General features: G+C 50.5%; 1 protein-coding gene across 11 annotated transcripts in view; it reads right to left on the reverse strand.

The window, feature by feature from the left end:
• Nucleotides 1-437: 437 nt before the first annotated feature.
• Slc39a11 (solute carrier family 39, member 11) overlaps nt 438-23,990 on the reverse strand; it is a 409,809-nt gene continuing 386,256 nt past the window's right edge. For 10 of the 11 annotated variants that reach the window (XM_087570871.1, XM_087570870.1, XM_087570867.1 and 7 more), the window contains 3 exons: nt 6,149-6,247; nt 3,285-3,443; nt 438-2,034 (listed from right to left, as the gene is read on the reverse strand). In XM_087570871.1, the coding sequence (XP_087426997.1) occupies nt 1,956-2,034; nt 3,285-3,443; nt 6,149-6,247 (337 nt within the window). In that variant the 3' untranslated portion in view covers nt 438-1,955. 11 annotated transcript variants of the gene reach the window in all.

Consider the following 23,990-nt stretch of genomic DNA (forward strand, 5'->3'; position numbering starts at 1 on the left):
CCATCTCTCCTAACCCTGACCTTGAAGGAATCAGAACTGGAAGGATGGGGACAATCCGGACAGCCCAATTCTCCTGATGCTGTTGGAGGTGTGAGGGAGCGGGAGTTTCAGAAGGCCTGCCCACTAGTCAGTCACCAGCACCAGGGGCATGGCACCTAATGGTTTTCCAAATACCATTGGGCTGCAGCCCGGATCTCTAACTGCCTTAGAACCACCTCATCTCCAAGCCCAATTCTCTTACTAGATCCTCCAAGTTTCTTAACACCCACCCATCAGTCACCTTTGTTTAAGTAAGCTGGAGTTGGATGTGGTTTTTTGCAGCCTGACGGTGACCACTCACCCTGCTGTGGGCATCTCTTTGCTCCCGCCCGCCGGGGCGGTGTAGGAGAGGGGCCTCAGTGGCTAGAAAGCGTTGGTGTTGAAGAGGACACAGCTCATGCATGACAAAATTCCCTTTATTGACATGAATCACAGTTACGAGGTCTTATCCAGCAGAAAGGGTGATTTGCAGCAACAGAACGACACACGGAGACCTAAGGATAGAAATATACACACGTGCCAATCACCAAACCAGCTAACCTCAACCAATCAGATCTCTGGATGTGTCTTTTTGATCATCAAGTGCTTTCAGAAGAACAGACACATCCGGCCGAGGTTGGCCTCTGGGATCTTGAGCATTCACAGACTACAGTATCCATCCATGGATGGACGGAACATGTAAACACAGAGGGCAGATACTGAGAACCCAGTACCCAAGTGCCTGGCTCCCGGGTGAAGCCTTTTCTCTGAGTCCCACACACTCCCCAGCCAGGGAGGGCTCAGGGCTGATGCGTTGGGAGGGCAGATGGTGGAGCGACATGTATGATGGAGCAGGTTAGCATGTAGTCCAGGTCCAGTCATTCTTCAGGATCACCTCAGAGTTTTGAGTTTTCTAAGAAAGGAAATGTAAAAAATACCTCTTCTTCCTCCCCTTTCCTTCCCCACTAGAAGCCTGCTGGCCAGATTCCCACAAAGCTTCTGCAGAAGCTCAGCGGCTCTGGCTTGTAAGCTTCCAAAGGGCCAGCGGAGAAGAAGCCTTGTCGGGCTCTGCATGTCATTCCCTAGAGTTGACTTAAGTGACTCTGTGAGTCAATGAGGGGGTTGTGTATTTGCAATTTGCTGGTATCCACAAGTCTCTCAGGAAAACAAAGGCTATAAACACATCAAGATTAATAGCTAGGAGACGTGGGAGCCAGGACTAAGTGCCTGCTCTTGTCCTCTACAAAGAGCGGGGACGTGGGGGGGAGGGGGCTCAGCTTAAAACCTACTCACGGCACTCTTCAGAGCGCTGCATGTTCATGGTCACCCTTGTTTCCATATTTCTCTAACTTCAGCAGTGCCCATCTTTAGGAGAGAGACAAGCTGACTTCCTGCCCTCGGTGTGTGGGCCTTCCTGTGCGTGCCTCCCTGGAGGAAGCAGACCCTGTTACGCTGGTTCAGCCTTGGCGAGCAGGCTTCTGTGTTCCTGTTGCTTCTGTCCCGGCATCCTAGATGGACAGAGGTCCATGGAGAAGGAGCACTAGGGGCCCTGGCAACCTGCTCCAAAACCTTAGGCCAACATGCTCAGAGCTTGTATCCCAGGAGCTGACTTCTGGAGGTGACCCTGAGGTGTTGAAGTTGAGTCTAGAAAGGGAGACCGGAGGTGGGACAGTAGGGGTTACCCACTGAAGAAAGATTCCTTCCACTCAGTGGCCAAAACACAAATCTACAGTTCTATGACACCTTGAGATTTACAAAGAAAACCAGCTTCTCCCTCCAAAGCAAAACGGAAAGTCAAAAAAAAAAAAAATGTAATCAGAGCTGATCTGGGGTAAGGAGACGGAGGGGAGAAAGGAATGGGGTTTTAATGTGAAGAGAGGCTCATGGTCCTGCAGAAGTCTGGTGCTTTCCTTCATGGGGTCCCAAGGTTCTCAGAGCTAGCCGAGGCCCACGTCAAGGGACATCATCACCACAAATCCCAGGATGGAGGCCCAGGATGCCAGTTTCCCGTTGCCACTAGGAAGAAAGGAAAGGAGAACGGTAAGACTTAGCTGCTGCTTCCTATGACCCTGTCAGGGCTGATGACTCCAATCACAACAAGGTATTCTACCAACCGTGGCAGCACTGATGGTTGGGTACCAAACACCCAGTGAACGTCCCCTCCTGGTCCAAAGCCATGGCCAGGGGCTGCAGCACAGGGAAATCATTTGACCAGAGCTCTCTAGTCCCAGGCTTGAACAAACCAAGAGGAGTTGGCCGGAGGGCTGGGGAGATCTCAGCAGTTAGGTGCATTGCTGCTCTACAGAGGACCAGAATTCGGTTCCTAGCACCGTATCAGTAGGATCACAGCTGCTTATGATTATAGTTCCAGGGATATGACTTTGAACCTCCATGCACACCACACACACACACACACACACACACACACACACACCACGCACACATGCATGCATGCACACCACGCACACACTTTAAAACATAGTGAGCATTTCTTATGTTTTCTTCATGTGTGTTGGGGAAGGTTATAGGAGCCATTTCTCCTCCAGTGCTATCTATTTTTTTGTGACAGGGTCTCTTACTGGCCTGGGATTCTCAGATTTGGCTAATCTGGCTAGGCACGGGTCACCAGGAATCCAGCTGTCTGTCCCTCCCCAGTGCTGGGATTACAAGCTCATGCCACCATGTCTGGCTTTTCATGTGGGTTCTGGAGTGGCAAGTACAGTGCTGACAGAGCTGTCTCTCCGGCCCTGGTTATTATTCCTTAAAGACATTCGTCTGTCATGATCAATGGGCTTCAGAATTATTCTGTTATACAAAGCTGAATGAGACCGGGCAAGGCCCCTCCCCTGCCCACCCTCCCTCTTGACACCTGGCTGGCCCCATGACAAGATAATAAAACACACGCTTATGGTTATCGCTTGCACCTCTGAGGCCATCACTCTCCTCATTCCAGCAGAGAGAGAGAGAGAGAGAGAGAGAGAGAGAGAGAGAGAGAGAGAGAGAGAGAGAGAGAGAGAATCTAAAGGTGGCTATTTTGTCAAGGGGCTGGGGACCAAAAATCCCCTGCTTTATGCCACTGTGTGATGTCACCTTCCTCCCCTTTATTTCAGTTTTAGCAAGCAGAGGAGGGACAGGAATAATTGTGGCCAGGGGCAGAGGGATCTTGGGAGTAAGCAAAGGAGAGAGAAAGGAAGAGAGGGTAAGCGTGAGAGAGAGGGTAGTCTCAGACTGGGCTTGGGACAGTATAGTTGAGACTAGCTCTCCACCTGATCTGGGCTTCGGGGATGATGTCGTCCATGACCACGTAGACCATGGCACCGGCGGCAAAGGCCAGCGCGTAGGGCAAGACGGGCTCAGCCAGCACCACCGCAAAGGCTCCAAAGACCCCAGCCAAGGGCTCCACCATGCCGCTCAGCTGTCCATACCTAAGGAGGGTAGAGACATGGAGCAGTGAAGGGAACGGAGACACTGACCCGTGCGGACGTGTCACTTGCCCAGACCGGTGATCCCACCCCAGAAAGCAGACCTGTATGGTGGCCATCTTGTCAGGCCATGTTGTAAGGAACAGCTCCTTGCGAGCCTCGTACCCTTATTTCCTTCAGATCTTTGAGTAGCCTATGTTGTCTTTGACATTGACAATCTGATTGGGACATAACTTGTATCCCGTGTACCATTCTCTGTGTAGTCACTAGTTTTTTAGTGAGTTTACAAGGTTAAGTGGACATCACCATCAATTCCAATGTCTTTATCCTAGAAAGAAGTCCATGGCCACCAGCAGCCATGTCCATTTCTCCCTCCTCCCAGCTCTGTCACCAGGAATTTCTCCATCTTTTTCTCTCTATATGTTGACTGCCTCTGGATATTTCCTATACACAGAATCGTATATGGGTTTGGAGGGGGGAGGCTTATTTCAACTGCATAATGTTCTCAAGGTGTATCCTCCCTGTAGCTTTTTAAAAAAAAAAAGTTCAGAGTGTGTGCATGTGTGTGTCATATGTGGTGTCTGTGTGTGTGTGTGTGTGTGTGTGTAAGTATGGTGTCCATGTGGATATATGTGTGTAGTATGTGTGCATGTGTGTTATATGTGGTGTGTGTGGTATATATGTGAAAGTATGTGTGTGGTATCTGTGCATGTGTGTTATATGTGGTATGTGTATGGTGTACATGTGAATGTATGTGTGTGGTATGTGTGCATGTGTGTTATATGTGGTGTGTGTGTGGTGTATATATGAAAGTATGTGTGTAATATGTGTGCATGTGTATGTTATATGTGGGGTGTGTGTGTGTGTGTGTGTGTGTGTGTGTGTGTGTGTGTGTGTATAGGCCAGAGAGGATGTGGGTGCCTGCTCTATTACTGTTTTATTCCCTTGACACACTCTTTCTCCCTGAAGCCAGGCAGGACGCCAACAATCCCCAGTGAGCCTCTTGTGTCAAACAACGCTGGGGTCACAGGCACACATGGTCACATCTGGCTTTGACATGGGTGCTGGGGATTCAAACTCTGATCTTTGTGCTTGCGTAGCAAGTCCCCTCCGCACTGAGCTATCATCCCAGCCTGTGTAGTGGAATGTCTTTCCAAGGATGAGAACCAGTCTTTGTATAGCTGTAGAACAAGCTATCAATCTGCTCATCCAAAGATGCCTATGTAGATTGGCGGGACACTGATTAGGAAGGGTCTTGGTGTGTCCAGTTGTGGTAGGCATGTTTAGGGGTTAGGCTAACACTACACACTTACGTGGCAGAGGCTGGCCTACCTGGCCATTTCTGCATTGACAGTATGTTCTCTACTCTCTACTCCCAGAACCGCCATCGTGGCTTAAGATGAGATTCCTCCTTTTAAGGAATTCCTTCATTTAAGCTAGCAAGGGGAGGTAGGCACTACTTCGGACCAAATGAGCTATGATCAAAGGAGCAACACAGAATGGTCATTGAGAACGGGAAGGGCAAGAGCTAAGCCAGGGCCCTGAAGGCAGACACCACCTGCTACAGGCACAACACCAGCAGGACAAGAGTAGAGGTCTCCTTCTTGAAGCGGGCGCTTGGGAAGGTGCACAGCCTCTGAGCTTCGGTCCTCCTGTCTGTATCACGGGGATGGGGACATCTCCCACAGCCAGCCTCCCCAGAAAGAAGGGCAAGTTGTATGAACTGTGAGATCCCAGTCCCTCTCTGGCTAGAAGCAAAAATGGGCATGGGGAGAGACCCTACTTTGGCTAATGAATCTTTTAGAGTAGATACCACACCCTGTCTTCTTGTGTTTTCACCAACAGAGCAGCAGGACAGACAGCCCTCTGGGTCTGTTAGACCTCTGCCTGTGGCCTCGTCTCTGGAAAATGTAGCTTTGACATCAAGCCCAGACCGGAGTTTGGGAGGGAGAAGGAGAAAAGCTTCACTTTCGGATCTTGGTGCTGACCGCAAAGCTCCTCATCCCCCTCCCCCTCCTTTCTTCCTGGTGCCTCAACGATCTGAAATGACAGCTGTGGCTTTGGTAGATTATGAGAATCTCTGAGGCCACCCACCTCCCTTCTTTCCCAAAGCCTCTATTTGCGGGACTCTAACAATGGAGAAAGAAATCTGTAGAAAGTGGAAACATGATCATTTAAGTACACGTACAAACTTGCAAGCCACAGGGCCTTGTACAATGGAAGGCGTTTTTAAATTGTCCCTATTAGCCGTCTATGTGAGCGCTGTGAGCTTACGTTGTAGGTCAGCTACTGTTTTAGTAAAGTAATGTGTGACGCCCATGTCCCACATGGGGACATATGAGAGCAGCTCATGCAAGGACTCCCTGGGTCATCTACAGGACACTGTGACATCTACAGGAGACCTATTAGGGGGGAAGTGCTCAGTGCTGAGAGCTGCGGGTTTCTAACCACAGAGGCCTTTGAAAAGGAACATAGCCACTCAAGCTGGTCATGTAAAGGTCAAAGGGTCAAGAAATGATCTTGTTTCTTGGGGTCTCCACTGTGGATACAACATATACCCACATTTGTGGTGTATTTCCAGAGCCCCGCAACGGGTTTCCAACATGGCTTCCAACAAGAGCCTGACCCTGCCAAAAGGATTTCACACTGAGCAGTTGATAGCCCACATGACTCTCTTCTGACTCTCTCTTTCTGACTGGTACACTCACCAGAAAGCTTTCCAGGTAGAGAAGCCTGCTCCACGCAGAGGAAGGCTGACAGCCAGGCCCTCTGGGAAATTTTGAATCCCAATTCCAATGGCCAGATTCCTGCAAAAACAAGAAGGTACGTGACCCAGTTAGCACAGCTTAAGAGTCATCTTAGAGAGGGATTGCTTTGGTCAGGCTAGCCTGTAGGCAATGTGTCTTGATGATTCATCGATTAGGAGGTCCCAGTCCACTGTCGGCAGCACCATTCCCTAGGACGATGATCCTGAGCCATATAAGAAAGGTAGCTAAGGATGACCCTGTGAGCGAACCAGCAGGCAGAACTCCTCCATGGTCTCTGCTTCAAGTTCCTGATCGATTTTCTATCCTGACTTCCCTCAGTGATGGTGTGTAATCTGTAAGCTGAAATAAGCCATTTTCTCTCCTAAATTGCTCTTGGTCAGAATGTTTGAATCATAGTAATAGAGAGAAAATTAGAATAATGTATTAAAAGTCTTGTCTGAAAGTGGGGGACCTGTTAAGTCCTGAAGTGGGGGGTCTATTAAACCCTGAAGTGGGGGACCTGTTAAGTTCTTTGGTACCAGGGAGCTTTGTGGTGGGCAAAGGAAGAAAGAGGACCCACAGGTAGGTAGTAGCATCGTAGGAGGGAGTAACATCTTCCTCCTTGTTGCCCTCCTGTCCTGAGTCCCAGGTCACACTCTGTCCTTAGTATGATAGAGTGCAGCAGAGAACATGCTGGCTCCGAGTCGGGATGGTTCAAGTCCTGCCACCATCTTGCTGTACAAGTCTGTGTCGATCATTGGACTTTTATCTGTGTACAACATGGAGATATTGGCCTCCATCTTGAGGGGTGATCATGTTACAGGACAACCTAACAATGCCCGAAAGACTCTTAACACCGAGAGATAGGCTGTGCCCTTGAGTTCCTGTTCCCTATAGTTCAGAGATGGGCGTAGCTCGCTTTATCCAGACGGCACATGAGAAACAGTACAAGGAAGTAAAGACACAGAATCTGGAGGTGACGCTGATGTGGCTCCAGGCTCAGGTTTCCCGTGGGCTCTTGCTGCATTTCTCTGGGCTTGGGTGGCATTTGCTGTGATAGCCTCTGGCTTTCTGCCTCTGCAGGACACTAGGGGCTTGTGTTGTGCACCCGAGTCAAATCTAGGGACCTGTCTTTGCGGGACTGCTTTGTGCTGAAGCCAGAGACTAGGTCATGACGAACAGAGAATAGGAATAGGCGGGCACACAGGCAACACAGAACTGATCAAGGGAGATGGGGCACCTGCATGGTTGCAATTCATAATGTGCAATGCCAACCTGCAAAGAAGGGAGACAATGTCACAGGAGGGAACGGGGCCAGGCTGAGTGCAACAAAATGGTAATGAACAAGACTCTACCTTGGTTGGACAGGTCCTAGGGGTAGTCCCTCCATGGAGGGCCCTTCTGATAGCAGACCTTCAAGGGCATCAACTAGCAATGCTGGCCTAGGGCCTGAAGGAGTTGTGGGTAGACTGGACAGAAAAGAGAACCGGTTACCTCATGCTTGGCTTTTTGGTCAATTGACGCCTGTCTGTCCACTTTGCTCGCAGCAGGAATTTGCCCCTTAGCTCTGGACAGATATAAGGGGTGGGGGGTTGCAGACCAGCAGTTGCGCCTACCCTGTCTTTACTGGCCACTCCATCCTTGGCCCCAGGATCCCAGGAAAAGAACACAACTTGGGGCCTTGAGAGCCCACCAGGCCAGCTCTGGCCCTGGCCCTCTGGACCTGATTCCAGCAAAGAGCACCACAGATAACACTCAGTATTAAATATCAAATCTCTACCTTGTTTGAGGGGTTCATCTCATACCATATTTGCCTTCACACACTGTCACCACATATAGATACGCATTTCGATGTCCCTGCACCCTGGGACCATTTCGAGGAGTCTCTTAGACAAGGATCAACCCTACCATAATTGAACTTATAAACATTTAGCTGGCGTGCACTCTGTTTAGTTAAGTCATATCTTTGAATCCTTGGTCCCCAGCTGGTGGAACTACCTGGGACTAAAGGGTGTGACCTTGTTGGAGGAGGTGTGTCACGGGGTGGGGGGTAGGCTTTGAGGCTCCAAAGCATTAGTGCCATTCCCAGTGTGCACTCTGCTTCCTGTGTTCAGTTTGAGATCCGAGCTCCAAGGTATTCCTACAGCCGTGCCTTTACTCCGCCATCGTGAACTTGAATCCTCTGAAACCATAAGCCCAATTAAACGCTTTCTTTGCTAAGTGGCCTCGGTCACTGTCATCTCAGCAGTAGAGAAGACATTAATATAGAGGTTGTGTTGGTTCCTGATTGGGATAGAAGACCTTATACTTCTGTTCCAGTCAGCCACAGGGAGAACTACATTTTGTTCTAGAAACTTCTACCAGTTTTATGCCCAAGAAGACCCTGCGCTCATATTCCAGGAGAGGAAAATACTGGGCGTGCATTTCCGTGGAAGAAACACATCTCAAGGATAAGTTCCTGCCAACGTTTCTGTACTCCCTGCTGTCTTCTCGATAGCCAGTGGGAGCATTGGTTATATTTAGCATCATCCCTTCCTTGCCCTCCCCAAATGATGACCAAATGAGACCAGCTTCCCTGACCTGTTCCAGAGCCAGGAAGAGATCATCCTAGGGCGTCAAGCTATGCCCCGTGTCTCTTCTCTGATGCAGAGGAAGAGATCTGTGGCTGCCTAATGGTCCACAGTTAGTATCCACCCTCCATACACACAGGTGAGGAAAGTGACCTATCTAGGCATGGGCATGGAGCCACCAACCCAGTGTCAAGTCTAAAGTGATGGCTTTCTGTCCAAAGTCCTACCATCCACCAGGCAGGTTGGGGAAGCTTCCTCCATATCCTGCCCTGGAGCTGAAGTCTGATAAGCAGTACAGAAACCCCATTCTTCCATCCCTGGCAAGCCTCGTTGTCACTGCCCTGCCCTAGCCCTGGCACAAGGTTTACAGCCGCACCCTGCGATCCTGCCAGGTCTTTCTCTGCAGGGCAATGCTTTGCTTTAGGATCAGAAAGTGTATCCTGAACATTCCTGGGCTCCTGAGACCACGGTGCGGGCTGAAACTAAAGTCCCTCTGCCTTCTCTCCTTCCTACATGACCCTTTTAAATTCAGCTCTCCTTTATGAGAGTGTTCGAATGTGTGTGTGCACACAAGCACACACATGCACACATGAACACACATGCACACACATCCATTCCCATTCCCAGCTTCACATCATGTTAGTTTTTCATTGCTGTCACAAAATGCTTAACATAAACACATTAGGAGGGAAGGAGGGAGGGAGGGAGGGAGGGAGGGAGGGAGGGAGGGAGGGACGGACGAAAGGAAGGGAGGAAGGATGAATGGATTTGCTTTGGCTCACAGCTTCCCAGGATTTAGTCTGTAGTCACCTTGCTTCCCTGTGCTTGGTCATAGGGGGAGTATCATGACAGGGAGCACAGGGCAGAGCAAAGCTGTTCACATGACATCTAGGAAGTAAACACAGAGGAAGGGCCTGGGACAAGAGACAACCTCCAAGGACATGTCTCTAGTGATCTACTTCTAACTAGGTCCCACCTTTGTGAGTATGTGTCAGCTGACCCAGATGCCACTGAATCATGAATCCATCAGTAATGACAAAGAGGGGGTCAGAGCCATTACAATCTGATCATATCTCAGTGTCTGGATTGATCGGCTGGGGACAAGGCCTTCAGTGCACGAGTCTTTAGGAGACACTCCACACCCACAGCACAGATGGGTAGGGAAGGCAGCCAATAGATGGGGTCTTCCTCTCTCCCTCATCATCAGCATCGGCTCTGGGGCATGACTTGAATCCAGGGCTCTCAGAACCAGTTCTCCGGTCCAGTCACCAGGGAGCTTTACCAGAGGCCTGGGACAGCTCTGCAGACAGATGAATTTGGGGACCCATGTCTGCAAAGTCTGACGGAAACACTCTGAGGAGCGACGGCTGATGGTCAACATCAGCAGCAAGGGTGAGGTGAAGGCAGTGTTTGGGGCCGTCTCCATTTTGAGAGCCTGATCTGCCGCTGTCTTGATTACCAACACAGGCCAGGGACACCAGGGCCACTGTGAATGCATGGGGGCTCTGCAGACTGGGTGTCTGCTCTGTAGAATCTGACTAGGGAGGGCCCTGGCGGGGATTCCAGGACTGACAAAGCAGCAGTGGCCACAAAGTCTACCAGAATTTCTGAGCTGGTTCATTGGGGACTAATGAACATCAAAGACAGAGAGAGAAAGGAGGGAAGGGCTCAGCTGTCAGGGAAGGTCTTCAGAGGACAAACTCTGAGCCTACCGCTGGTCTGGATGTGCTGGCAGGAATGGCACACTGTGAGGAGGAGAAGATATACCTAACAGAGAGCCGATGGCTCGGAGGAGGCCCCCACCATAGTCTTTTTGTACAGCCAAGCCCTCTATAAAGGCATTCCTGGGCAAACAGGCCTGGCTGACCTCCTTCCTTGCAGCTTGGGGAAGGGAGAGCTAAAATGAGGTTTCCTTTCCAGGACTTGCTACAAGATTTCAGGCAGTATTTATCCAAAAGGGCACCGGACGACACACAAGACTAACTCTGCCACCGCACCCTTCAAAGCCAAGCAAAATTCTCGTTGCTGGGTTTCTCATGTTAGCAGAATGTGTGGATAGCAGTGTCCCCTTTCTGACCCAGCCGTGCATCCTGGAAGGCATGAGAGAGGGGACCTGACCAGAGGGCCAGGAAAGGGTTAACAGGATAGGGACACTGGCAGCTGGGGGCAGGTAAGTGGCTCTCAGGGAGCCAGGCTGCAACCACAGGGGCAGGAGCAGCCCCTGAGGAGGCCTCTCCTGGGAAAGGTGAGCCAAGGGTCTGTGTGGAAGGAAGGGCTGCCTCTCTTTAAAGTTGGCTTTGGCTTGAGTGTTCAGATTTCTGCTTTCCTTTTCCTGGGGAGTCAGAATTTCCCAGGGTGGACCAGATCCAGAGGAATGGTTACTGAGGGTCTTTGGGGGAGAGGGCAGAAGACTTGGTACTACCAAACCGAAGACTGCCCTTGGGGGACACCTTGGGGGGTGAGGCTGGTTACCTTGCATGGGCAGTGGCAGGGACAAGTCCCAGGGGAGGACTTTTTAATCTGTTGTGGAGAAGGAATATAACATCTTGGAAGGGTAGTGGGTACTTAAAACAGATAACCCTGGGGCTGAGGATGTAACTCAGTTTGCACAGTGCTTGCCCATCATGCAGAAGGCTCTGGGTTAGATTCTGGGTGCAGAGTAAACCTAGTGGATAAAGATCCCAGCGCTTAGGAGGTGGAGGCCTGAGGAAGTACAAGGTCATTCTCAGCTTCACAGCAAGTTTGAGGCCAGCTTCCCCCTCCCCCATCTCCCTCTAGACAGCCGGCTCCCTAAAACCCTCAAGAGCCTGAGGAAGTCAGCACAACCCTTGTAGGCTGCTGTCTCCACCCCGCCCCCTGGTATGAGTGACAGTAAGGGCCAGCCAGGCACTGCTGCCGGGACTTAAGCGAAGGCAGTGGCAGAGGAAGATGGATACTATGCTCCAGGGCTGGGCTGGTTACAAAGAAACAATTCAGGCTGTGTGGGGCCAGGAGGCTGCTGGGAACCCCCAGGGTTGGGAAGAATGGATGGGGGTGGGGAAGACAGGCTGGGCTCAGTCACAAATACGGACTCTAAGCAGATTGTGCAGCCAGGCCCATGCAGGTGCCAACGAGGTACAGGCAAGGTCAAGGGGCGCCCATTCACAGACGGGGCCTCTTCGGTCTGGATCCAAGGGCAGAAGAAACACTCCCCAGCTGGTCCCTGTCATTCCTTGATCTGAAACCTGGTGACTATGCAGCGGCAAAGGCCTGGGCCCTTCCAGGTTGCCAGCTAAAGAATAGCCTCCTTCCCTTTTCCTCACAGAACATTCATCCCAAGGGACTGGCCAGTACTTAGGCTTTTCCTTAAAAACCTAGGGGCAGCAGGAAGGAAGCCTGGCTCTCCTTCCCCTAGCCTCCCAATGGCTGCCCTCCTGCCTACCCACTGTGTTTTCTTCAGATGAGCCTCACCTCCCAGAGCTACAAGTCAGAGAACTTGGGTGGTAAGGGGCCGTAAAGGTGACCTCTTTGCTGCCTTCACGGGCGCAGTAGAAGACAGATACCTTTGGAGGCCGTGTGATCTGTAAGGAGCCAGATACATGCGTGTGGGAGCCTGTGCTGGTTCTTACTGGTAATCAGATAGACCGGATCTAGAATTACTTAAGAATGTCTGTAAGGGAGTCTGTAGATTGGCTTGACTGTGTTGGGAAGCACTGTTCTATGGGTTGCAGATCTGGACTAAATAAAAAGGAGAAAATGAGTGCCTCCTTCAAGACATTCTGCTGCTCCCTGACTATGGATACAATGTGACCAGATGCCTCAAGTTCCTGTAGCCATGTCCCATTACCACTCTTACCCCACCCCCACCCACCGACCCAGGATGGACTGTCTTCTCTCAGACTGTGAACCAGAATAACCCCGTCCTCTCCAAGGTTGTTTTTATTAGGTATTGTTGCTACAGCAATGAGAAAATCAATCAATACAGAGTCCCAGAGACTGACCCAGCACCAGCCACTGCTTCATCTGTAAAATGGTGAGGAACTTCCTTCACAGGGTCTTTGCATAGATGGGAGATAGTCACTTTAAGGTCCCAGGCTGGGGGCCATATGAGGAATGACCTTATACCGTCTCAGTTACTCATGTGGGGTTCTGATCCATTCGGGTTCCGTGGGAAAGCAGTGTGGGGACTTTTTTCAATGGCTCTCCATTCTTTTTGGTGTGTGGATCTCATAGTGGGTACTCCTTATGGGCTAGCTGCCGTTAACCCTACCCAAGGCTTCCATAAGAGGCAGTACTGAGCTGGATACTCAGAATCCCGTGGCCACTGACTTTAGGGTGGTGGAGGCGGAAAAGGGGGTGGGCTCACTTACAAACATTGAGGCATGTCCAGGTGGACAACCCTTCCAGTCAGGGCTGGAGGACCTCCCGTGTCCTCTGATCACAGTGTGGCCAGGTGGGGCTCTCCTCCTGAGTGACGAAGCCTAAGCCATGTTTGCTTGGGAGCAAACAATTGCCACGCATCCCAGAAGCTTGGCAGGGGCCTAAAAGGAAGTAGCACAGGGGGTGGATCCAGAAACTTCATGGACAAAGTGACGCTCTGCACTTTGAAGAAAGGGAAAGAGAATATAGTGGGGGAGCGAAGCGAGCTTTGGCCAGGAAGATGAGAGCTGACCTGATTGGGAGAATCAAGTCTTCCCCACTAAGTCAAAGCCTACAACACTACCTACGGCGATGAACTTCAAAGCTTATCTCTTCTAGACACCTGCCCACTATGACACTGTCCTACCATAACACTCCAGTGGCTTTAAAAAGAAACCCCAGTGCTAATACCCAGCCCAAGCCCAGGACTCTTTCAAGGCCAAAGGCAAGGGGCTATATCTAAGTAGCCAGCACTCTATTTCTGGAAGGCAGATCCTTGTATGCTGAATGACTTGCTTAGAGGGTACATTTGGGGGAGGGGTATTCCTTGAAATCCATTTATTGACCACTACACTCGGACATTTTGCCTAAAACTCAGACATTTTGCCTAAGACCCTCTCAGGTCTTGAGCTCAGCGTGACTTCCAACATGAGACAGCACGGAGCACATGCCAGGAGATGTGCAGAGAGTCTGTGAACCCCACTGCAACAGCCTGCGGCCGATACAAACTCCTGTATTTGATTACCCACTAGACAGAGCCTGAGGTACTCTAGCTAGAAAAAAAAAGATAATCAATCCTGTGTGTAGTGTGACTACAGGCTGGGCATGGTTGGGAGTGTTTTGCATGTAGCAGCAAGTTGCACCCCAACCCTCTCCCCAGTGGCCTCTCAGGTGTCATTCTATTTCGCAGGTAGGGAAGGAAACAGATATGTGTGAGGAAGTTGGGTGGCTGGTCCTCGGGTTACTAGGCTGCAGTATATATACACTTTGGGTCTTGCTAGCTTCCTGCAGACCTAGCCATTGGTCCATCAGAGAGAGAAGTGGTTATCTGGCTGCAAGCCCCAACAGGGAAGCAGGAACTGCCTTATACCTTCTCAGCTCATCATGTGAGGTTCTGGTCCATTCTGCTGATTTGAGAGAGCAGTGGGATGTTTCAAATGGGTTTTCATTCTTTGTTTTTGTTTTTTAGAAGCAACGAAAGTGTGTGTGTATTTGTTTGCATATGTGCACATGCACTGGTGAGTATGTGTGTGTATGTATGTGTTGGTGAGTGAGAGTATACATAGAAACACCACAGTCTCAGGCATCTTATTAAAAAATGTTTCAAATGCTATGTTCTTCCATTTATTTTTAGAAATGTGTACTTGTGCGTGCGTGCATGCGTGCGTGTGTGCGTGCATGTGTATGAGTGTGTATGGGGAAAGGGGGCCTCATATTTCTGTCCATGTGAATGTTAAGGCCAGAGGTTGACATCACTTATTTTCCTAGACCATTGTCTTATATTCTAAAAATATTTATTTTAAAGTATATGTGTACATGGTGCATACATGCTTGTGCATGTGAGGGTACATGTATGCCACAGCATGTGTGTGGAGGTCAGAGGACAACCTCAGGTGTCAGTCCTTGCTGTCCACCTTGTTTTGGAGTCAGGGCCTCTCTCTGTTTGATGTTATGTTGTGCACTGCAGGAGGGCTGGCCCAGGAGCTTCCAGGGTGCCTCCCTGTCCCCGCCTCTCACACGGAGAGAAGTGCTGGGTTACAGACTCAGACACCGACACAGACACCAACACAGACATGGAGCGGACACAACATCACAGGACTTCTGAGGGTCTGAGCTCAGGCCATCAGACGTTGTAGCAAGTGTTTCTCCTCACTGCATCTTCTCTATATTAATTTTGAGACAGGGCTTCTGAACCCAGAGCTTGCTAATTTGATTAGATGGATGGCCAGTAAGCCTCCAGGACCCTTTAATCCCCATGTCCCCAGTGCTGGGATCACAGATGTCACATGCTAGGTACCTATTGATACATCTATCTTTTTTTAAACATGGGTTCTGGGGATCAAACTTGGATCCTAACATTTGCATAGCATTTTACTGACCAAGATAGCTCCCGGCCCTTAGGCGTCTGGTGAAGAGCTAGGCTAAGCAGAGTTGAATGAAGGGTCTGGAGGGCTTCACTGTTGAGGAGACAATGCCTGAGGCTTGATTTGTAAGGACAACATGTGAGCATCACCAGACCTCCTCTTCTAGGTCCTAAGACACTGGCCACTCTCCTGCATCATCTGGGTTCAAGTCTGGGGGGAGTTTCTTATGCATGGCACCCCTGGACTTGTGCAGTGGGACCCACACACATGGGTTGTTGTCCAGCCTGAGGTTTAGTTCTGAGCGTGGTGTTGAGGCTTCTTTGGGATATGTGGTGGAGGAGCTTGTGGATTTCTCCACAAAACTGACAGGGGAGGACCTAGACAAGCTCGCTCTCTAGGCGATGTTCCCTGGCCTGCTGGTGAGGAAAGGAGAAAGGCGTATTTGTGACAAGCCCCACTTCACCCCAGCTTCGGGAGCCTCCCAGGGGCAACGAGCATGTGTATTCTTGCGTGGCAGGCCCTTACATACTGTTTTGATTGTTATCGTCCTGCCCTAAAAGGCCTGATTGTTCAGGCCTGGTGATGACATCACCGGCTTCCCACTCGGGCAGCCTGTCAAGGTGTTTGATGAGCCTGCAGGTGGGAAGGGGCTGGGTGCTCCCTGCAGGGCTGCGGGTCCCTACCCGCTCAGCAGGGCTGGCTTAGCACGCAAGGGATCTTCCCCGCCCTTCTCTTGCTATTCCGAGAGCCTGTCTAGCTCAGACTCAGATGACCCATCCATTCTGCTAAAGTCTGCTGCCTTCCCCAAAGCGGGCAGGGAAGGGCACCAGGTGGCCAGGCCACAAGGCAGGGTGGTGGCTGAGGGTGGTTCAGGTCATCCACACACGGCTCTCCTTGTAGACGTGCAGAAGAGCAGGCATCCATGAGGTCTGTGATCCCAGAGTCAGGCCCTCCTTGGGACTTTGACCTGCTAAGACTACCAGCAAATAAAGCATTGTCCGGATGTGAGGCCACCTCAAGCAGCGGGTGGTTCTTGTACCCAGGAGCTGTGTGCTCACCTGTTCACTCTAAGACAGAGACCAAGAATGCTCTGAGCCCCAGCAGTGTTAGCTGCATTAGCCCCAACCGGGGTCCACGCAGACACCCGACCAAGACAGTTGAGCAAATTAAAAAAAAAAAAGAAACGGGTCTCATTCAAACACTGGAAACATACATTGCAACAGGAGTGTGAGATCTGCCTCTGTACAACTGTGAGTTAAAGAAATAAAGCAAAACAAACAAACAAATACAAAACTAAATGCTATTTGCAACAGTCCTGTTTCCACCAAAAACAAACAAACAAAACAAAACAAAACAAAAAAATCTCCAAAGGGCTCTCTTCTTGGTTGATGGCTCCAAGGGAAGCCTGGTGCCATGTTGAAACCACAGCCAAGTAGCCATATGAGGAGCCTATAAGGTGAGGAGGTAAGTTTCAATGAGAATTAACCTCCATTAGGTTGGTGGGGAGGGCTGGCACCATTCCCTGGTGAGACAACGCTCCCTCCCCCCCATGCCCTCCCCCTCCTGCGCCTGCACAGGAAACAGTTTAAGAGATGAGAAAGCTAACTGAGGAAAAGTGAGCGGATTGGCCCGTGTGCGTTCAGTTTTCTTCCCTCCCCATGAAGGGTGTGGTAAGTGGCTTTGAGTTCCTGCCTTGACTTCCCTTCCATGATTGACTGTAACAGAATTATAAATTCAATAAACACTATTTTATCCCTAAAGTTGCTTTCTGTTGGAAGGTTTCCAATCACAGCCACTAGGATACCTCCTAAGACCTGCAACACATGATGACTCAAGGTACCAGGCTGTGAGGTACTTGGCTAAACGGCCGTGAATGCTCCACCTGAAAGCTGGCGTATTTTCCTTTCTCCAGCCTTCATCCCTTTATCTTTCCCAAAAGCAGTTCTCGCCTACCAGCGTACAGCACTAACAGCTCCAAGTCTCCCTCCCCTGCCCAGTCTGGCATCAGGACAAGCAAGAAACCTCTAACCAACGGCTCACTGAGGGCTCCCATGGCCTGGAAAGGAGCCAGGTGCATTCGTGAAGGAGTCCCACGTCTAATTCCAGGCCCCAAATCTAAGACAGCTAACATCTGTTCCCAGCTATAAGGGATCGGTCTGCAACGTGTGTCACATTCATCCGGGTCTCGGAGTCTTTGGGGCAGGTTTCACGGGCAGTGCAGATGCTCTTTTCCTAGCTCTGTGGCTGCTGTACTTGGGTGGGATTGGGGGTTCTTGATATTCTGGAGGCCGCAAGAGATAGACAGGCCTCCCCTTTCGCCAAATCTCCTATTTGAGCACATCTGGAAAACCGCAACTCGAACCCCACTCATTGTGCACATCTGGGCAGCATAAACCGATGGCTCCAAGAAGAAACTGGGGGAGGAAAAAAAAACCACCACCACCACCACCAAAAAATCTGGCTGCTCAGAGAAACTGCAGCGAGGGCCGAAGGAAGGGGAGAGGCTCAGAGGCGCCTTTCTTTTTCCATCTGCAAAACAATCTTCTGGGCCTGCTCTTAGCGGCTGAATGCTATGCGTCTGAGGTCCACACCTTCTCAACAGCCTCTGACAGAAGCCCCTGTCTGTCACACTGCTCTCTCCCTGGCTCCTGGCCAATGCAAAAACTTAACTGAAAGGGTGTTTGTCCCCTCCTCCTATCCCTTTATTTAGACTAAACCATACCTTCACTCACCCTTAGGGTATGTGGCCTGAGTTCAAAGACAGAGCCCAACACCACCTGCCCCACCTCCTTTAGATGGAGCAAGTGAACCACTTCGGGTACAAAGCAAAGAGAACTATGCTTTGTGTGTGTGTGGGGGGGGGGGGCAGTGAGAGAGCCCTGGCTAGTCAGTCCCCTGCAGTTAGGCAGTTTGTGCTCTTCCTTTCTTGCCTAGGAAGGGAGCATGGATGGACCAGGCAGTCTCCTTGTTTGAGCACCAGCCTGAGTCCGGAAAACAAACAGGAATTATATATAAAGGCTCTTCAGATGGACTAGGTTCCAGGAAGCTGAGCTGAAGACATATAGGACTCGGGGTGGGAAGGGAAATGCAGAACGCTTCCTGCTCGCTCCTTCAGACCTGGGGGTGTCGTGAGCTTCAGGGTGAGGACACCCTGGAGTGTGGAGTTAGCTGAAGTGCTAACAGAGAACCCTCAACTCTGTGACCTGTGGATAACGGGGGATGCTTGCAAGGAGAGAAGGAAAGATCTCGGAGTCCGGGGTATCTGGCCACCTTTCTTCACCGCCAAAGACTAAGGTGAAACGGTGGAGGCAAGTCCAACCCTCATTCTACAACTCTCATTAGAGCCCCGGGCCTTGTGAGGGGAAGGAGTAGCTAAGCACGGCGGGGGAGTTTCAAAGTGGGGAGAAGCTATGGTTTGAACCTGACCCGTCATCGCCCGCAGGCTCATGGGTTGAAATCCCGGTCCCTGCTGGTAGTACTAGCACTTTTGGAAGGTTAGACACTTTAGCATGTGTCCAGAGGAAGCCCAAAGTATAGAAAATACAGGGCCAAGACCCATTGGGCTGGGTAGAGGAAGAAACTAGGCAAGAAGATGCTGCAAAGAAACAAAACAAAACAAAACAAAACAAAACAAAACAACCCAAATCAGAAAGCCAACAGAAGAGGGAACACCTCCTTCCTTGTGCTGTGTATTTTGGGACTTGACTTCTAACAAGCTGGGCCCTCAGGGTGTTGTCACTGGAAAATGGTTGTTTGTTTAGCTTCCTAGGATGGCTAAGAAATGGCGAATGCAGGGTACAAAGCAGGTATTAACAATGTGTTGCCTCCTTGTTTCCCAGGTAGCCTAGGAAGTCCCCACCAAGGGGGGTGGGTGGGAAGCAACCTGAGCCAGGAGGTTGGGTGTCTGCTGCTTTGCACAGGCTAAGGATACCAAGATGCCAGGAAGCAAGTCCTTCATCAGAGCCATTTTTCCCATAAGCACATGCTAATGACTGCAGGGCCCCTGGGTCATTCAGACAAAGTAGGAACAGCAACACTGCCTTTCATGGCTAGGCATTTCACTTTGAGCCCCTGCCTCATCCCTGCCCCAACGTTGAGCTCCAGCTACACATCCTAGAGCTGGATGTCGTGGTGGTCATGTGGTGGTGGTGGTGATTGGGTGGGGTGATGGGGAGGTGGTCGTGGGGTGGGGGTAGAGCATGCTTACCAAATGTATCAATGTTGCGTAAAGATCATTTTCCTCCACCTCTGATTGGTTATTAAAGTGCTGATCAGCCAACCACTGGGAGGGAGAAGACACTAGGGCAGGTCTTCTGATCCCAGTCTGGGGGTGTCCCAAGGAAAAAATAAGGGTCGAGGGAGGAAAGAAGAAGGTGTGGATGGACCAGGAGAATTCGGCAGGAGGTCAAGCTGAGAGAGCAGCCATGAGGACACGTGGGCCAGAGCGGGCCAGGCCAACACTCATGTAGGTAAAAGGCCACGTGGCTGGGTATCAGCAGCATAGCCCAGTTAGAACTCAGAATCTGCCCAGCTTAGTGCTTGGAGCATGTTAATAAAAATACAGGGTCTCTTTGTCATTTATTCAGGAGCTGAAACAGGCTAAAGCGGGGGTAGAGGCGCCCTGGAGTTATCTGGGGACAAAGAAAACCCCCAAGAATTGCATTTACGGTATTTTGTTACAGCAACAAGAGAAAAGCAGGTAGCGCCAGGATAACTGGGCTGGGATTACTGAGTGAAAATATCTTCACTTCCTCTCTCGCCCACGTTATTGGTTGTTTTACTCAGAGACTTCTAAAACAATAATTCGCAAACTTAGTCATCCACCAAATATTTAGAAGTGCCTACTAAATTCCTGGCATTGGATGTTTAAAAAACCCATTTGTTTGGTTTTACTCGGGACCAGGAACTGAGGTGCACATTTTACATGTCAAACCAGACATGGCCTCCAGGTTCTCCCAGCATCCCTCAGTCTCTACCCGGCCCCAACCTTGAATTTTCCAGTCCAGGGGCTGGGCTGCCCTTCCCCGAGAGGCTCCTCCCTATGTAATCCAGACATTTGAGACACTCTCCCCTCTCTCTCCTCCTTTCTCCTCTCTCTCCTCCTCTCTCTCCTCCTCTCTCTCCTCCTCTCTCTCCTCCTCTCTCTCCCTCTCTCTCCTCCTCTCTCCTCTCTCTCTCCCTCTCTCTCCTCTCTCTCCCTCTCTCTCCTCCTCTCTCTCTCCCTCTCTCTCCCTCTCTCCTCCTCTCTCTCTCCCTCTCTCTCCCTCTCTCTCCTCCTCTCTCTCCCTCTCTCTCCTCCTCTCTCCTCTCTCTCTCCCTCTCTCTCCCTCTCTCCTCCTCTCTCTCTCCCTCTCTCTCCTCTCTCTCTCCCTCTCTCTCCTCCTCTCTCCTCTCTCTCTCCCTCTCTCTCCCTCTCTCCTCCTCTCTCCTCCCCTCTCTCTCCCTCTCTCTCCTCCTCTCTCTCTCTCTCTCCTCCTCTCTCTCCCTCTCTCTCCTCCTTTCTCCTCTCTCTCCCTCTCTCTCCTCCTTTCTCCTCTCTCTCCCTCTCTCCCTCTCTCTCCTCCTCTCTCTCCCTCTCTCCTCCTCTCTCTCCTCCTTTCTCCTCTCTCTCCTCCTTTCTCCTCTCTCTCTCTCTCTCTCTCTCTCTCTCTCTCTCTCTCTCTCTCTCTCTCTCCCCCCCGAGTGCCCTATCTTTTCCTTCCTCATCCTCCCCCCTTCTCATGGTGACTACCCCAGCTTCAATCCTCGGAGCCAGTGAACTCACCGGAGAGCAGCTTCCCATAAACTTGCCTTTAATACAGTCCGATCTGGCTTGAATTGGCTCATTTCTCTGATGGCGGGGAAATAACCAATCACCGTTATGCTGAGATACCGTCAGAACGATGATATGAAAACAGTCTTAGGTGTTCCGAAGCCCTCTCTACACATGATCTGCTGTCAACAAGGTACAAATCCCTAACATAATGCCAACCAGGGAACATGGTGCCGGCACCACCACTACCCATGCTGCATACTTGCTCGGTGTAAAAAGTGACGACATGACCATTCCTTGGTATGGTAAAGGGAAAGTCTTTCATGGTAGATGTGAGAGAGAGAGAAGAACTGGAGGCATCGGGAGAAGGAACATGGCCAGGAATATATGACACACACGCACTCACAAACACGCAAACACACACACACACACACACACACACACACACACACACACGAGAGAGAGAGAGAGAGAGAGAGAGAGAGAGAGAGAGAGAGAGAGAGAGAGAGAGAGGAGATTAGCAGGGGACAGAGAATGGAGAAGTCACAGGAGAAGGATGAGCTGAGCAGGGAGAAGACAGAATAGCAGGGTTACAAGAGCAGTAAGCAGCCGTGGGGAGGGGCTTTAGGGTGGGGAGGAGGTGAGGGAGGTAGGATGCTAGCATGGACCTTGAACTGTGGAACGGATACTTGTGGTACCAGCCTGCGCTTTGATAGGTGGCATCACAGGTAGCCATTTGTCCTTTCTGCCAGAGGTAAGGCAAATGAAATGGCTCCTTCGGGTGGAGGAGAACCTACTTCACAAGTTCCTGAGGGATGCTGGCTTTTTTTCTAACTGCCAGAAATCCTGCCATGATCCAGGTTAAACTCATTTCTGGACATCTGAACTGCCATTTGGAGTTTGCGGAGTTAGGAGTTTGCTTTGGGCCCCTGACACCCAGGATCCTTCTGTCTTGCTTCCCAGCACTGGAGTTAGAAACCTATACCACCACACCTAGCTTTTAGGGTGGGTTCTGAACTCAGGTTGCCATGCTTGTGGGCAAGCATTCAGTACTGAGGCACCTAACCAGCAATATAAATGGTTTTAAAAATTAACTTTGGGATTGATTTCTTGAGATAAGGACTCAACAGATTGTGGACCAGGCTGACTTGGGGATTTATTGTGTAGCCCAAGCAGGCTTTTAAGTCATGGCACACCCCCTGCCTCAGCCTCCAGAGTGCTACGATTGCATGTGCAAGCCATCTCGCTTGTCTAGCATAAAACACATTTCAGTCGCATTTAAACCCATCCACAGTGTTGTGAAGCCATTACCCCTAGTCCCAGAAAAGCCTAGCCATAGTTCTAGAACATCTCATCTCCACAACTTCTGCCCCCTACCCCATTCATTAGGCTGGTTACTCTCCATTTTCTATTCTTCTTAGCCCCTAAAATCCACCACTGCTTTTCCCTCTGTCTAGTCACCCACTCTGAATAGAAACCATGAGTGGTCACAAGCATCTTTCACAGACCATAATAGCTTCGCCCTCTTTGATGCTGCTTCACCACTTCCTGCCTTTTCATAGGCAATATGCCATTGCATGTGTGTGTGTAAGCAACATTATCCATCCATCCCTCCACCGATGGGACATCTGGGTTGTTCCTGCCTTCTGGCTACTGTCAGAGTGCTGCACAAGCAGTTGCAAACACGTCTTTGTTTGGTCACCAGTTCCCAATCATGCCCAGTCTATTCTGAGGAGGGAAATGGCAGAGTTGAGTTTTAGGGATTCTGTGTTTGTCTCAGGACCATCTGGCTAAGTGCCACTTAGGTAAGAAGATCAAGGGGTTAGGAATGTGTTCGCAGGAGTCTGCAATGCTTGGCGTGGGTCAGGGTTGGAAGAAGAAGGCATTGGTGATTGGTGGTGGGACCTAGTCCCCCTGAGAGAGTCAGGGTGACAGGTGTGGAGAAGTCAGTGACAGGCATGCATGCACCAGAGGTAAGGAGCCATCTTCCTGTTCATGGGTTGAAAACAACCAAAGAGTCAAGAGTAGAACCCTCAGTTGGTGAGGCCCACTAGTCCAGGGGATGCTGAACTCACTCTTGGGAGGGCCACAAGGAGCTCATGATTTCCCCCAAAGTTCTTCCAGGCTCTCTTAGCTGAACCCCATCTACCATATCTGAGGAATCTTTGTGTCTAAACACTGCCTGGTACTGTGGTCACCACCCATCCTTATCTTCCCTCCAACCAGGAGCTGACATCCTCTGGGGGAGCCTGTCCCCTGAAGTCTTCACTGTTGTTAACCTTATATTTACGTAACTGTTTCTCTTAGTAAGGGACAGTCTTGGGTCAAAGTTTAAATCATCAGAGTTTAGTCAGAATAGCCCCAATCCAAGAACACTCTCTTCTTTAAAACCAAACCAATAAAATTCACGAACAAAACGCATAACAGAGTCTACCAGACAAGAGAAAAGTAGAAGCCGCACGCCTGTCCCATCCTCTCAGTGCAGGCACAGGGAATCTTCATCCCTGAGAACCTGTTCCCTAGTCTTTCGATGAGTTGTTTCTTTTTTATAAAATCGCATAAAGGTAGTTCCAGAAAGATCTTAGACCCTCCAACTGAAAACGTGTCTTGCGGCCAAGTAGCTATGACTTCCAAAGAGGGCTTTGCTTCCTAGGGAACGCTCTTCAGCTAAAGACTTTGGGTGGCACCCCTCACCCCCAAGCAGTCCCAACAGATCTCGTTTAATGGGAGGGAAGAGAGATGGACAGACAAGTGGATGACATCTATTCCTCTGCAGAAGCAAGAAGAAACAGTGCTATGCTGTGCTGTGCTCTGGGCTTGCTGCTCCAGTTCTTTAGGGCTCATGTAGAGAGCTGTGAGGACAGACCGAGTCTGTGTGTGGTTCCACAGCCAGCCCTTGTCCCACAAAGAGGCTTACCTGAGAGGTATACAGCAAAAGGCTGAGCTGGTTGAAACCTGCATGAAGACAGAGGCACAGCCAGGCTAGGCAACCGGGATGT

Source organism: Rattus norvegicus, chromosome 10 (genome assembly GCF_021556685.1).
Source record: "Rattus norvegicus strain SHRSP/BbbUtx chromosome 10, alternate assembly SHRSP_T2T, whole genome shotgun sequence".
In the NCBI taxonomy this organism is placed as follows: domain Eukaryota; kingdom Metazoa; phylum Chordata; class Mammalia; order Rodentia; family Muridae; genus Rattus; species Rattus norvegicus.